Source organism: Pelmatolapia mariae, linkage group LG16_19 (assembly GCF_036321145.2).
Source record: "Pelmatolapia mariae isolate MD_Pm_ZW linkage group LG16_19, Pm_UMD_F_2, whole genome shotgun sequence".
Taxonomy (NCBI): Eukaryota; Metazoa; Chordata; class Actinopteri; order Cichliformes; family Cichlidae; genus Pelmatolapia; species Pelmatolapia mariae.
The window spans coordinates 21,570,823-21,583,409 of NC_086241.1; the positions used below are offsets into that span (position 1 = coordinate 21,570,823).

At 36.2% G+C, this 12,587-nt stretch overlaps 1 protein-coding gene across 1 annotated transcript; it reads left to right on the forward strand.

The window, feature by feature from the left end:
• The first annotated feature begins 2,415 nt into the window (after positions 1-2,415).
• Positions 2,416-12,582, forward strand: LOC134644209 (T-cell surface glycoprotein CD3 zeta chain-like). The gene is made up of 7 exons (XM_063497010.1): positions 2,416-2,496; positions 7,577-7,671; positions 9,186-9,215; positions 9,374-9,394; positions 9,511-9,570; positions 9,668-9,697; positions 11,169-12,582. The coding sequence occupies exons 1-7, from the start codon at positions 2,433-2,435 to the stop codon at positions 11,247-11,249; spliced, it is 381 nt and encodes a 126-aa protein (XP_063353080.1). The 5' UTR covers positions 2,416-2,432; the 3' UTR covers positions 11,250-12,582.
• Positions 12,583-12,587: the final 5 nt, after the last annotated feature.

The following is a 12,587-nucleotide window of genomic DNA, read 5'->3' on the forward strand; positions in this document are numbered from 1 at the left end:
GCACACAAAGAATGCATTTGGAGGGATTACAGCCATTGTTATAAACCCTGATTTCATGAGCTCACAATGACTGGAAAGAAAAATGCATTGAACAATGAACACTGTTCCAGAGCTAGTTTGACTAGATGCCTGGGACTGATTATTCATTTGAACTTTTGTGTGCACGTTCTTTTGCAAGGCTTCTCTGTATTGTAGACTTGTATAGTAATGTGCCTCCCACCTGGACAGTCTTCTTCACTTTGGATGGATGTTATGAAGGAGCTTTTCTGCTCCATACAAAGAGCCACCTTTCTTCTATGGCCATCCAGGCCTTTTTTAATCTTCCCAAGCTGACCCAGTATGTTCTTTTATTCTTCTTGATTTGGCCACTCAATGTTCCTCCTCTCTTTGACAGATTTGTTTTGTTTTTCACCCTGCGTCACAGATTAAGAGCTCCTTTGAGTGCAGCTTGTCTTGCAGGCTCACAGCATTAGCTTTCAAATACCACACTGGAATGAAGTCTGCTGCTTAATTTATGAAGCCATAACAAAAAAATATACCTTTCCATGAAGCAGATTTTTCATTTTTTTAACACCTGCATTGTATTAAGGCCTTAAACAAGAGATGGCTATATATTAAAAAGCCTTTATTCCAAAAACCCTTCCTCCAATTTGGATACAAATATTTTCAAATAAAAGCTAAGATTCTTCACTTTAGGCTATATCATTATCTATTTTGAAAATGTATATAATGTGCAGACACATGTAGAAGTGTGATTAGTTCTAAAACAGTTTAGCACTCCAGCTGTAACAGTGTTGCCTGGCAACCTTAACAGCCTCACTTTGATGACAAGACTCCAGGAAGCTGTAAACATCCCCTGCAACACAGCAACTATTCCTTTACTAAATAAAAAGCCCGTCCAGTTACAAGACCAACCTATTTAACTCTGAATAGAAGTATTAGCAGCATATATTTTACACTCGTTTGGATTTCATGAACAGAGTAATAAAATAATGCAAATACAAATGAAAAAGGGAAGGCAGAGTATTTGAACTTCAAAGAAATGACGCGGCAAATCTAAATTGTTCTGAATTCATAAAGAAAACATGTTTCCCAAAAAAAGAAGTTGTTTCCCCTTTATGTGTCTTATGAAAAAAAATCCTACATAAATTCTGACATATAATCAAGTGTAACTACAAAAATGTAATTTTGCTGAATGTAAATCCCTCTTTATGTCACTCTCTTCCCTCAATATCAGTGTTCCCGAGGCAAAACCTCAGCCAGAAATCCCTGCACAATCTGCACACCAGTGTGAAACTCAAGTCTCATATTTGTGCGCCTTAACCTGGCCTCATCTATCTACATGTTAGTACAGTATTTTCCTTCAGTGTCACAGATCAGTGTCATAATGCAACATGAGACAGACGCGAGGCAGAGGGCTCATGTCTGAAACCTTTTCCTTTACCCACACACTCACAACCTGTCTTTTGACCTTTGAGCTACTTAAACATATCCCCTGTTAAACAGCAGACACATCTGGGACATCGCAGTCTGAGTATAGAATGGTTCGTGCAGTGTTACGTAAGAAGAATATTTGTCCAACTTTACATTACGTAGATTTGTTCTACATGATTTTCATAATCTGCATTATTTGTGCTACATATTTACAGCAGAACACCACAAAAAAGATCATTACATCAAACTTAGCACATAAACACTTCATATATTTTATTACAAGATTAATGTTTATTAAAATAGTGTGAACTACATACAATTTAACTATAATTATGTCACATGAGGAGAATGTTGCCATAGATACAAACAATATTCCCAACAATAAAATAACAATTTTATGGATGATGACCGAATGATAAAAGTGTCATGATGTGTAATAAACCACTCATACACTTTTCTGAACATGAAGTTAAATAACTTAAAGCCTGCATGTATTACCTTCTAAAACTTAACCCACACATGCCTCCTGGTAGTTACTTATTCTCAATCTAGCTGCTATCCATGCCACAAGTTTGAGAGTTTTAATTTCCTTTTAACATGTTTCCACTTGTCCAAATCATCCAGCATAACAGTGTATCTCCTCATTACTGCCTAAGATAGACTTCCTCTGACCCAAAAAGCAGAGCTGCTCGTTAAAGAAAAAAAGTTGTTTTAAAAGGTTGAAAAAGGCACAATATGAGCCAATCATTCATACTAAAATCATGCTTTTAGGAAAACATTTAAACAAAACCCAGCTTCGTCAGTGAGACCTACAGTGGGCGTTGAAGGTTATAAAATGCTTTGAAGTGCAGACAGCCCCAGTCTCAGTCCATTGGTAGGTTGTCAGTTCAGCCACTTCCTCTGATCACAGTGATCAGAGATCAGTGTGAGGAAACCAGAAGCAACTAGCTGTCATAAGATAGAAGCACAGATAGGCTTGTTTTTACAGACAGAGAGCCATGGACACACTGAGGAAAGGTGTGTTTGCGCTTTCCGTACTAGCGGTGCCTGTTTCCTGTTCTGGTAAGTCACACAAATACAAAACAGCTGCTTTAAAAAATTATAATTTAATGATTTTCCTGCATGTGAAAAAAAGCTTAAACTGTCTATCTGACTGAAAAGACGAACATAAGCTCACTGGCATTAAAAACTCCAAACTAAATTCTTTAAACACAGTTCTTTGTTTTTTTAAATCTCAGTAAGTACATTTATTCATGCACTGTCGTGGTTTTACTTGAGTTATACCATTTATTTAAAGCATTAACATTTATCTTAAAGCGTTATTTAATTTTTCAAATTCTTACTATTGCTGCAAAATGTAAAACAAAGCTGCAACCCTAGAACAATTTTTCACATGTACATTTACATTCATAGTTGAGCTCAGGATCTGGCAGTTTTTGGAGAAATGCATCTACGCTGGGACAAAATTTGTCATCACTTTTTCAGTGTCTGTGTCTCAAAAGCAGCAAGTGAGTCATGATTAGAGGAGATTTATATTCACTGTGTAGCTTTATGTTGAATGGAAAAAGTAGCTGAGCTTCTCTTACACGTTAAGGAAATTAAACATGAGGGAACTTTTGCATTTTCCACTCAATATTCTAAAAATATCTGTCTAACATTCGAATCAAAGTAGATGAGAATGACTAACACAACTGCTGTCCCCTAGTGACTTAAGTTAAATTTAAATACACTAAATAAACATTTTTAACTCTCTTGGACAGTACGTGCTGCAGAAGCACATTGGCCTTTTGCATTTTACCTGTTGCTCTGTGCATTAATAAATGCAGGGCAGCTCTTCTGTGGACTTTTTATAGGCAGATTATGTTTGTGTGAATTTGACGCTTCCCAGACTTTCTCTTTTATGCCACAGTTTTACAAACGCTTTCAAGTGCTGTCTTGTGCTTCAGTCAGATTCATCGTGATGAAGGGATTAGAGAAAGAAAAGGGAGAATTTTTAGCCGTACGTTTGAATACAGTAAAGACTCCTACAGCAGTAAAGAAATGTAAAGAATGGCTTCTGTGTCAACACATTCTTATGCATACTTGTTAGTTTTTTTGCATTCACATCCATGCAACCCTTTGAAGGGCATCGTTTCTTTATTTCCCTTAAAATATAGTGCGATAATAACAGCAACTCACACTTTAAACCATTAACATGCTTTTTTCCTCCTGTTGTTTCCCCTTTAAGCACCCTAAAGCGTAGAAAAATGATCCGTCTCATAGAGCAGCACATTAATTTTGCATCAGCTTGTTCCAGCTCTTCATTAAAGCTTTATTACGCTGAAATATTCAAATAGTTCACTCATTATATTTCGTACCTTTGTGCATTATTTTAACACTGCCTTTTTTTAAAATTAAACCTGACTTTTGTGGTATCTTTGGAAATGTAACATCGCCCACATAATTTGAAATACTTTGAAAGACTTTTGAGAGTCGGAACAACAGCTGCGGCGCATGAATTTAAAATTACTGGCACATTCCTCATTAAGAGGATTCAGCGGGCACAGCTTTTGTGAAGTAAACATGCTTGTCTTTACATTTGAGAGTCAGACATGAAGACTGATTCCTTTCTCATTCAGCTGCGTAAAAAGATTTGGCTTAAAAAAATATTTTCAAAATAAAAACAAGCAAATAGAACCCTCGCCCCAAACGGACCATAAAAATGACCCTCACTCCAAACATAACACTGAGAACTTCATTAAGTCGTTAGGTCTTAATTGAGTCATTAAGACTCTGCTAGCTGCTGCCAGTTTCAGAGCTGATAAGTTTCTAATAACACTTAACAACCTTGGGCTCCTCTAAACAGCAGGATCTAAAATTGAGCTAATTGCTAAAATTGAACTAATTGATGCCTTCAGAGTTGTAAAGGCTATAAAAAAAGAAGACATCAGAGGGCATCCAGCATTTAGTTTCCACCCTTTGAAATGTGGTTAAGAAATGGCACTTAGCGTCATAAGAGCAAAAAAAAAAGAAGCTTTGAGCCAATGTGTTTGTGCCACTATAGGTGACAGGAAACGTGAGCATAGTTGTGTTTACAGTCTTATTAGAAAGTAAGGAACTATAGCTGCTCCTGTGATATTGTTCATTTTTAAGTGACTTAGCGCCTGTTGAATCATGAGGCCTATCAGACGAGGTGCCGTCGATGCCATTGAGGCACTGTGACTGTTAAAGAGGAACCATGAAGGAGACTGCAGTGTAAAGAAAAATTCAGATAAAAGAAAATGTTCTTCTAAACTTCTCTCACAACAGTAAATATGCTCATTGTCTGAACACATTTACATTACAAGTGACGGAGTGAGGTCATTTATGAACCCCAGCCACTTTGTCAGCTACACCTGTTCAACTACTTATTATCAGCCAATGACATCACAGAAACTCGGTGTCTCGGGTTTACAGAGAATGGTCAGGAAAAGAAGAGCAGCAGTTCTCTAGGTGAGAATGTCGTTTTGATGTCAGAATTTCAGGAGAATGTCCAGACTGCTTAGAGCTAATAGGAAGTCAACAGTAACTCAAACAACAACCCATCACAACCAAGGTTTGCAGAAAAGCATCTCTGAATGCAAAACACATTGAATTTTGAGCAGAAGACCAGACTGAGTGCCACTCCCATCATCTAATGACAGGAAACGGATGCTACATTTCACATGGGGTCATGTGCACAATATTTCAAAACGATTGGAAAAACACTGCCTGGTCTGATCAGTCTCGATTTCTGCTGCAACATTGGAATGGTGGGGTCAGAATTTGGCACATACAACTTGAATCCTGCTAATCCGCCTTGCTGTGTATCAACAGATCAAGCTGCTTGTCGTACAATGATTTGAGGGATATTTTCTTGTCACACTTTTGGCCCCTCGGTACAGAGTAAGCATTGTTTAAACAGTGTTGTTGCTGACCTACGTCTATCCTTCTATGATCACAGCATACCAGTCTACTGATGGCTGCTTCCAGCAGAAAAACGTCACAAAGCTCAAATAATTTCAAATGTGTTTCTTTGACAATGAGTTCACTGTTCTCAAACAGCCTCCACAGATCTCAATCCAGTACGGCACATTTAGGACGTAGAGGAATGGGAGCTTGACATCACAGATGTGCAGCTGAGAGCGATATGGACCAAAATCTCTGGGGAATGGTTCTAGCACGTTGTTGAATCTATGCCACCAAGAATTAAAGCAGCTCATTGAGACAAACACTTAATGACCAAAATGACAGTGAAAACAAATCAACCGACAAGGCTAAATGTAAGTTAAATGTATGAAAATCGCTAAAAATCCACAAGTACTAATAACATTAGAGCTTCTTAGGATATTTGAAATGGAGAGCAGAAACAGTATAGGTATGATAAATACAAACAGAGCAATGAGAAAAAGCATTTCTGTATATAAAAATAGAAAGAAATCATAAATAACCTGCTTTATTCATAATATTTTGGGGGTTTTAAAATATCTTGGTTGCTTAAGGGTTATCGTAAGCTATAGATGTGTGATCTTCTAAAATTATTATGTATAAACTAAATGTTATCTGTTTCCTAAAAAGGTACAACCCACTTACAGTTTTTTTTTTAAATAAAGCAAATTTAAATGGTATGTGAAAACGGTATACTTCCTTTTCTTAAGTCACTTTTACAGATCTCCTGTTTAGAAGTATAAAAATAGCCTGAGATGAGAAGAGCAGCTACATCCTGAAGCAGCTCTCAATGATGGAGGTTTGATGAGGACGTTGCAGCCTCAGTGAATCGCCACCACTGGCTACGTTCTCACAACATTTCTTCTGTTCCAACCGCACTCTGTGATAAATGAGCCTCACAAAAACCTCAAAGCAGCCCATCGTGCTGACAGGAAGACACTCAGTGTGCTAAACTGCAGATACGTAGTTTCTTATTTCCTGTTTCAGGGGTCTTACTCAATTTTCTCATTTGTCTCACGACAAATGTTGTAGACAATGTTGTTGTTTTTCCAAAACATTTTGTGCACCATGTAACGGATTCATATGTACAGACGTCCTTTGGTTTCTCCCCGAATAGAGCCAAAGGTGAATTTTATAAAGAAAATTTAAAAACTAACCAAACCTAACAATGAACTAATACTTATAAATATTACATTTTAATGTATCCTAAGAATATTGTTACATAAAATATATAAGCACACATTTTAAAAAGTAAGCAATATAGTAATATTTAAACATAATAAAATATTTTAAAAATAAAAAATATATGTTTTATTGAGTATATTTTTTTATTAAGAATAAAATATAATTTATCACTTGCATTACTGGATATTTGTTTTTTCCAGCAGTAATATGATTTCACCATAATATTTTTCTTAGATATCTCCTTTATTAGTGTGCAGATGAGAATTGGCTTACTTCAGACTCACCTCATTACTTTTTCAAATAGTGAAACATTCGAAAGGGATTGTTTTTTACAATAAGAAAACAGTAACTGGGCATCTTTTACATGAAAAAACAAGGCATAATTTCAAGGAATAATAAACAATTAACCTACAGTTTTAGTGAACAGTGATGTAATACGTACACTGAACAAAAATTAGTTAAGGAAACAGAAACAGTTGTTTCGAGGGATTAAAACTTTAGGCCAACAAAATCCAGGGTGACTTCAGCAGGACTTAAGAAGTGGCAGAAAGATGAGCTTCTGTAAACAACAGAACCATGACACATGATGTAAGAATGTAGATTTACTGCAAATGAAAATCTGATCAGTATCGGTAGTTTCCTCAGTGCTGTGTGTAACTCTTATCTCTTCTTATCATATGTCTTCCGCTATCGGGAAGACATATGATCTTTTATCAAATAGGAGATATTTCCACACACAGGTGTTTCTACATGGCTTTAGATGCAATCATATTCTGTTTTTATTTCACGTAAAATCTTCTTTTTCTGCTCCGTTGTCATATTATTTGGCCTTTGTGCTCCTGTAACGTGAGGTTTTCTGCTGAGCAGAATTAAATGATGAAAATTTCCCTTTTCACTGAAATGTGTTCTTCTCTTCCCAGAACTCAGTCACGTTTCGCTATAAGTAACTTGTTATTTACTTCGAACATCAGCTGAAAATTTTCTTTTTTCTCTCGCTCTGTTTGCCCTGCAGATAATTTTTTCACTGAACCAGTCATCTGCTATTTCCTGGATGGATTTCTGATCATTTATTGCATCATTGTCACAGGGTTCTTCTTCAGAGAAAAGGTGAGTTATAGCAGCCCATGTAGAAGTTGGTGGTTACGGCGCATGTAGAAAAACATCATGGGACTGAATATCAATCCAGAACATGATCCACTCTTTACTCTGTAAAGTGTGTAAAAATTCTGTCAGATTGTAACCAGTGTGTTTAGATCAGTAATGTGCTGTTGTAATCAAGAGCTTGTAACACTGGAGTCCCGCAAGGATCAACACGGGGGCCACTGTTATTCAGCTTGTACATCAATGTCTTGATTTATTCATATGTGTCAGTTATTTTCACACACAGAAAGTTGAGCAATTAGCTATTCATCTGTAATATTTCATTAAAAACAGTCCAGAGGAAAGGACATATCTCAGTGTTATCTTGCATCCTATTATTAGCTTCAGAAAGCATATAAAGAGGATCTGTGGTATGCAGAAATACTAATTAGCTCACTCATATCCTGAATGTAATGATATTTTCTCACCTAAAATCACCTGTTGGTCTAAAGCAAGAAACACTTTAAAACCAGTCAAATCACTTTTTAAACAAACCTGTTTAACAAACAGTTTCAATTCTGTGACGTCTTTAAATAATACAAATATTCAGATTTGAGAACCTTTTATTTTTTTAACTCATATGTTGGTTTTGTCTTTAAAATAGTTTACAGTACTGCATCTCCACCATTAAAATATTTGTACGGCTTTACTCAGAGCAGATTAGCAGGGCGTAAAGATCAGCTGCTTGTGGTGTGTGTAGAGTTCTTAAAACAGGATAAAGAGTGCTGTCATTTCCCCCGAATCATCCTTTTCATATAAATACAAAGGACACCTCAAGAGCTTCCTGAAGTTTGACAAAGTAGAAATTTTCCCGTCTTGACTCGTCATGCAAAACAACCCTAAAATGTGTTATTTATATCAACATGCACATTGATGGTCTGGTTGGTCTAAACTTAAAATTTAGACTAAAAATAAACACTACTTTATTTTTAGTCAATATTTAATATCTTCTCTCCTGTGAAATAAGGAGCATAAATAATAAATGTGCATAAATAAAAAGAAGAACTAAACATAGCGATATTTAACACCTTGATAGTTTAGTTTAAAGTGACTTTGTAGCAGCCTAATAGTCAATTAATTAACTAAATGACTTCAAAGTGCAAATCATTTGCATTGCAGGGCCAACCGTGCAACATTTTCTACTTCTCTAATCTGACAAATTCTTCTGATAAGTAACTAAGTGCATACAAATTTTCAAATATATCAGTTTTAGATTTTTAACAGCGATATAAGACAAATAAAATAACTAATCTTCACCCCGGAAAAGATGTTTTAGAAGTTTTAACAGCATTTATCTCACTAAATTTGAGGGGTTTTTTCAGATTGCCTCAGTCACAATTTGAAGAAATTACAGCACATAAACAGCCTGAATTTTTTTGTCTTTTTAATCGCCACTGATAGGCCAAACTGACTTATTATATCACATTGATCTGTGCTACATTTTATTTGTACTTTTTTGTCCTTTTTGCCTCTCTCTATAGTTTTCCAAAGGCCCATCTGTTGGAGTCACTGTAAGTCTTCATTTTCTTCGGTGTCTTTATGCTTTACAGTTGCTGCTGGTGGTGAATATTTCTCAACTGTTGATTAAATTATATTAAATAAATGCGTGTGAGGATGTGTGTGCATTCAAGCTTCACTTCATGTTTGTGTTCTTCTTGCTGAATAACAGGAAGAAAATGGCATTTATCAGGTAAGGACAGCTTCACCTACAGCTCCAACCGCTGTATGATCTGATCATGTTTGACTCTACAGATTGGATTGTATAATTTTGTATTATTATTGTTATTTGTTTTCATTTATGTCCAGGAACTTGAGAGACCAAAAGATGCTGATCCTTATGAGGTGCTTGACCCATCAAAAAGAAAGGTTTGGGACACTTCATTTGTTGATAGACTTTTTAATGGTCACATTCTCACATTTTCTGGTGCCTTTATTCTCGTTATTTTGTTTTTGCATATTGTAGAAAAAAGCAGGCAAGAAAAAGAAACCTGAGGTAAGAAAGTTTGTTTACTTACAGGGTTTGACAGTTAGAAATATTTAACCAGTAAAGCATCTGTCCTCAGAGTAGTGCTGTTGTCGCTCTGCCTTATTTCATATCCCCATGGTTCCTAGAGTCTTGCAAAAATTTCAGTTTCTATGCAGAAGAGAAACAATGCTGAGGGCCCTGTGGGCATTTAAACAGCAGATGTTTGAACTTGCCAGAGCAGGAAAAACACACAGGTGTTGCTAAAAACATCAGTATCAGTAACCTGTATTGCTCAAGTCCTGACATGTTTGCTGCAAGACCAGGATGCTGAAACTTTAAAAAATAGAAAAAAAGAGAGAAAGGGTAATTTGAAACAGAAATGTTGGAAGGATCTGAAGTGAAAACAAATGTATTAGACCACCACCCAGTCTAATAAGGTTTATGCCACAGCTGCTGTAAGTATTGGTAATTACCAAAAATCATATTTTATGTTTCTGTAATGGTTAATCAATTAATTTGCACAAGCACTTTAATCAATATTATATTTTTAATGCTAAAGTATAATTATGATTGTTATAAATGAATTTTCAAATTTACTATTGTACAAAAAAGCAGGAAAAAAATTGTAAACCACTTTTTAAAAAAAAAAAAAAATTAAAATACAGTTATTTACTTAAATTACTGGACAGAACAGTTGGTTTTAGAGGTTGAACAAAATGCTTGATGGATTTCTGACAGATTTCTAAAATATTTGTGTTGTAAATAAGAGGAACACTAACAATCAACACTGTTTTAAGCAGCTTTCACTATGCTGGCATTTCTTTTATTGGCTGGCTTTGCAGCTGTTGTGTTAAGAATGAATACACCCTAAAAGCAGTACATCAAATCATACACAACATAGATAAACTGAGTAATTGTCGTCACTCCAAAACACCAACCAGGCTGTGAAAAAAATAGGATTAATATAAATATTTTTAGTATCATTGCAAAACAGATAGTAGAAGTGGTTTGTAACCTTTAAATTGGTCATTGTGTTTTTTTCACACTGAGTGTGCCACCAAATTATTTTAAAAATGTTCAGCAGCCTTAAACCACAACAAAATACAGAGCAGGGGCACGGCCAGAATTTTTTCACAAGGGTGGTCATATGGGGGTCACTAAAAATATTAGGGTGACACACCAAAACCATGATTTCCAGTTTTATAATGCTGTTGTCAAGTATAGGTTACTTGAAAAATATGGCAAAAAAGAGAGAGCCAACAAATTTTGGGGGGTGGCCAGTGCCCCCTCTGGCCCCCTCTTGGTGGTGCCCCTGATATGGAGACACCATGTAATCAAAGCATCCTACTGACTTCGTGATGATAAACTGCCTGAGTTTACATGTTGAATCACTGATCTGCACAGCGTATGGATTAAATTGTGCAGACTCTTCTCGGTTAGGAGAACTGAAGGTCCCATCAGCGTGGCGCTTTAACCTTTTCTCACCTCTTTACTGCAGACGGCGAGGGACCCCTTTGAGTCTTTGATTCCCAGTACCTCATCTCCTCCTCGTCCTGTTCCTCCTCTGTCTCCCCACTGACATCCTACAGTATCAGCAACAGTGTTACTAAACACAATTTGAGTCATTTATTAAACTAACAAAAAAAATATCTATTTTGTGGCTTCAGCTTCTCAGATATGAGGATTTGCTGCATTTTTATCCTTTATGTGATGCTAAATTAAATGTGTCTAGTCAGAGAAAACAGTTTTAAGTCACTTTGTATTTGTGTTATGTTGTGATAAGCTTTTCTCTCATGTTATACAATTAAAAACTAACAATGAACCCTACATTAAGGCTAAAAACAAACTCTTTATGAGTTCAGATATTTGATGTAACCATTTTTACATCTTTAAGGTTGTACTTGCACAGCAGTTGATAATGCTAAACAGTGATCAACAACAGTAAAACCAGCAGATAGATAAAGGGAATATCATCAACCGTCTTCTTAAAATGCAACTTTCTGCTGGGCTCTGACTATAGACTGTATATTGTAAATACAGAACTTTATATTGTTTTTGTCTAAGTGCCGCCCACCCCCATGTCAGATCAACTGCAGTCTGAATCCAAATCAAACCTGAATCAGTTCAACTATCCCTGTGTTAGCAAAACAAGTTTGAGCCATGGAGGCTCCACCTTGCAACCCACGGCGCCAAAAGAATCTGCAACATACTGAAGCCAGAGATGACTGGACATCCCCTTACCACGACCTGCCAAAGCCGGTGGATTTATATTGCAGCAGATCAGTGTGAATTATATTATTTATAATACTTGGCTGCTTGAATTACATGTTTTTAGAAAATGCTCATGTATTGGGATTCTCTCACAGACACATCTCTAGGGTTTACAGAGATGAAAAAGAAAATATCCAGTGAGTGGATAGGAAGCAAACGGTAACTGAAATAAACACTTGTTACACAACTAAAGTATGCAGAAGAGCATCTCTGAACAAAGACTCTTGAAACAAATGTGCTACAGCAGCAGAAGACCACACCGGGTGTCAGCAATGTTAGAAAAGTACAGGAAAGATGGTTCAGCTGGACACATCAACAGAATATTGGAAAAAAGAAAAACCACTTCCTGGTCTTAGGAGTCTCAATTTCTGTTACAACTTCAGATGGTAGGACCTTGTAGGGATGGTAGGTTAAATGTGTTGTATGGGACGACTTCTTGGCACATTTGCATCAACTTGGCATTCATCATTTAAACAGCAGAGACTGAGTATTGTTACTGACCATGTCCATCCCGTTATAACCAAAGTGTACCAACAAATCAATTTTTGAGATCATCGTCCTAAATGTTGTATAGATGGAAGCAAAATCTGTCTGGCACTGATGTAGAATGATTAAAATTTGTACATTTAATCCCAATAAAAGACAA

Excerpts from the sequence above, each read along its gene's own strand:
- LOC134644209 (XM_063497010.1), top strand. The coding sequence starts at position 2,433 with ATGGACACACTGAGGAAAGGTGTGTTTGCGCTTTCCGTACTAGCGGTG. Across the intron at positions 9,216-9,373 it reads GCCCATCTGTTGGAGTCACT|GAAGAAAATGGCATTTATCA; the intron begins GTAAGTCTTCAT and ends GCTGAATAACAG. Across the intron at positions 9,395-9,510 it reads AAGAAAATGGCATTTATCAG|GAACTTGAGAGACCAAAAGA; the intron begins GTAAGGACAGCT and ends ATTTATGTCCAG.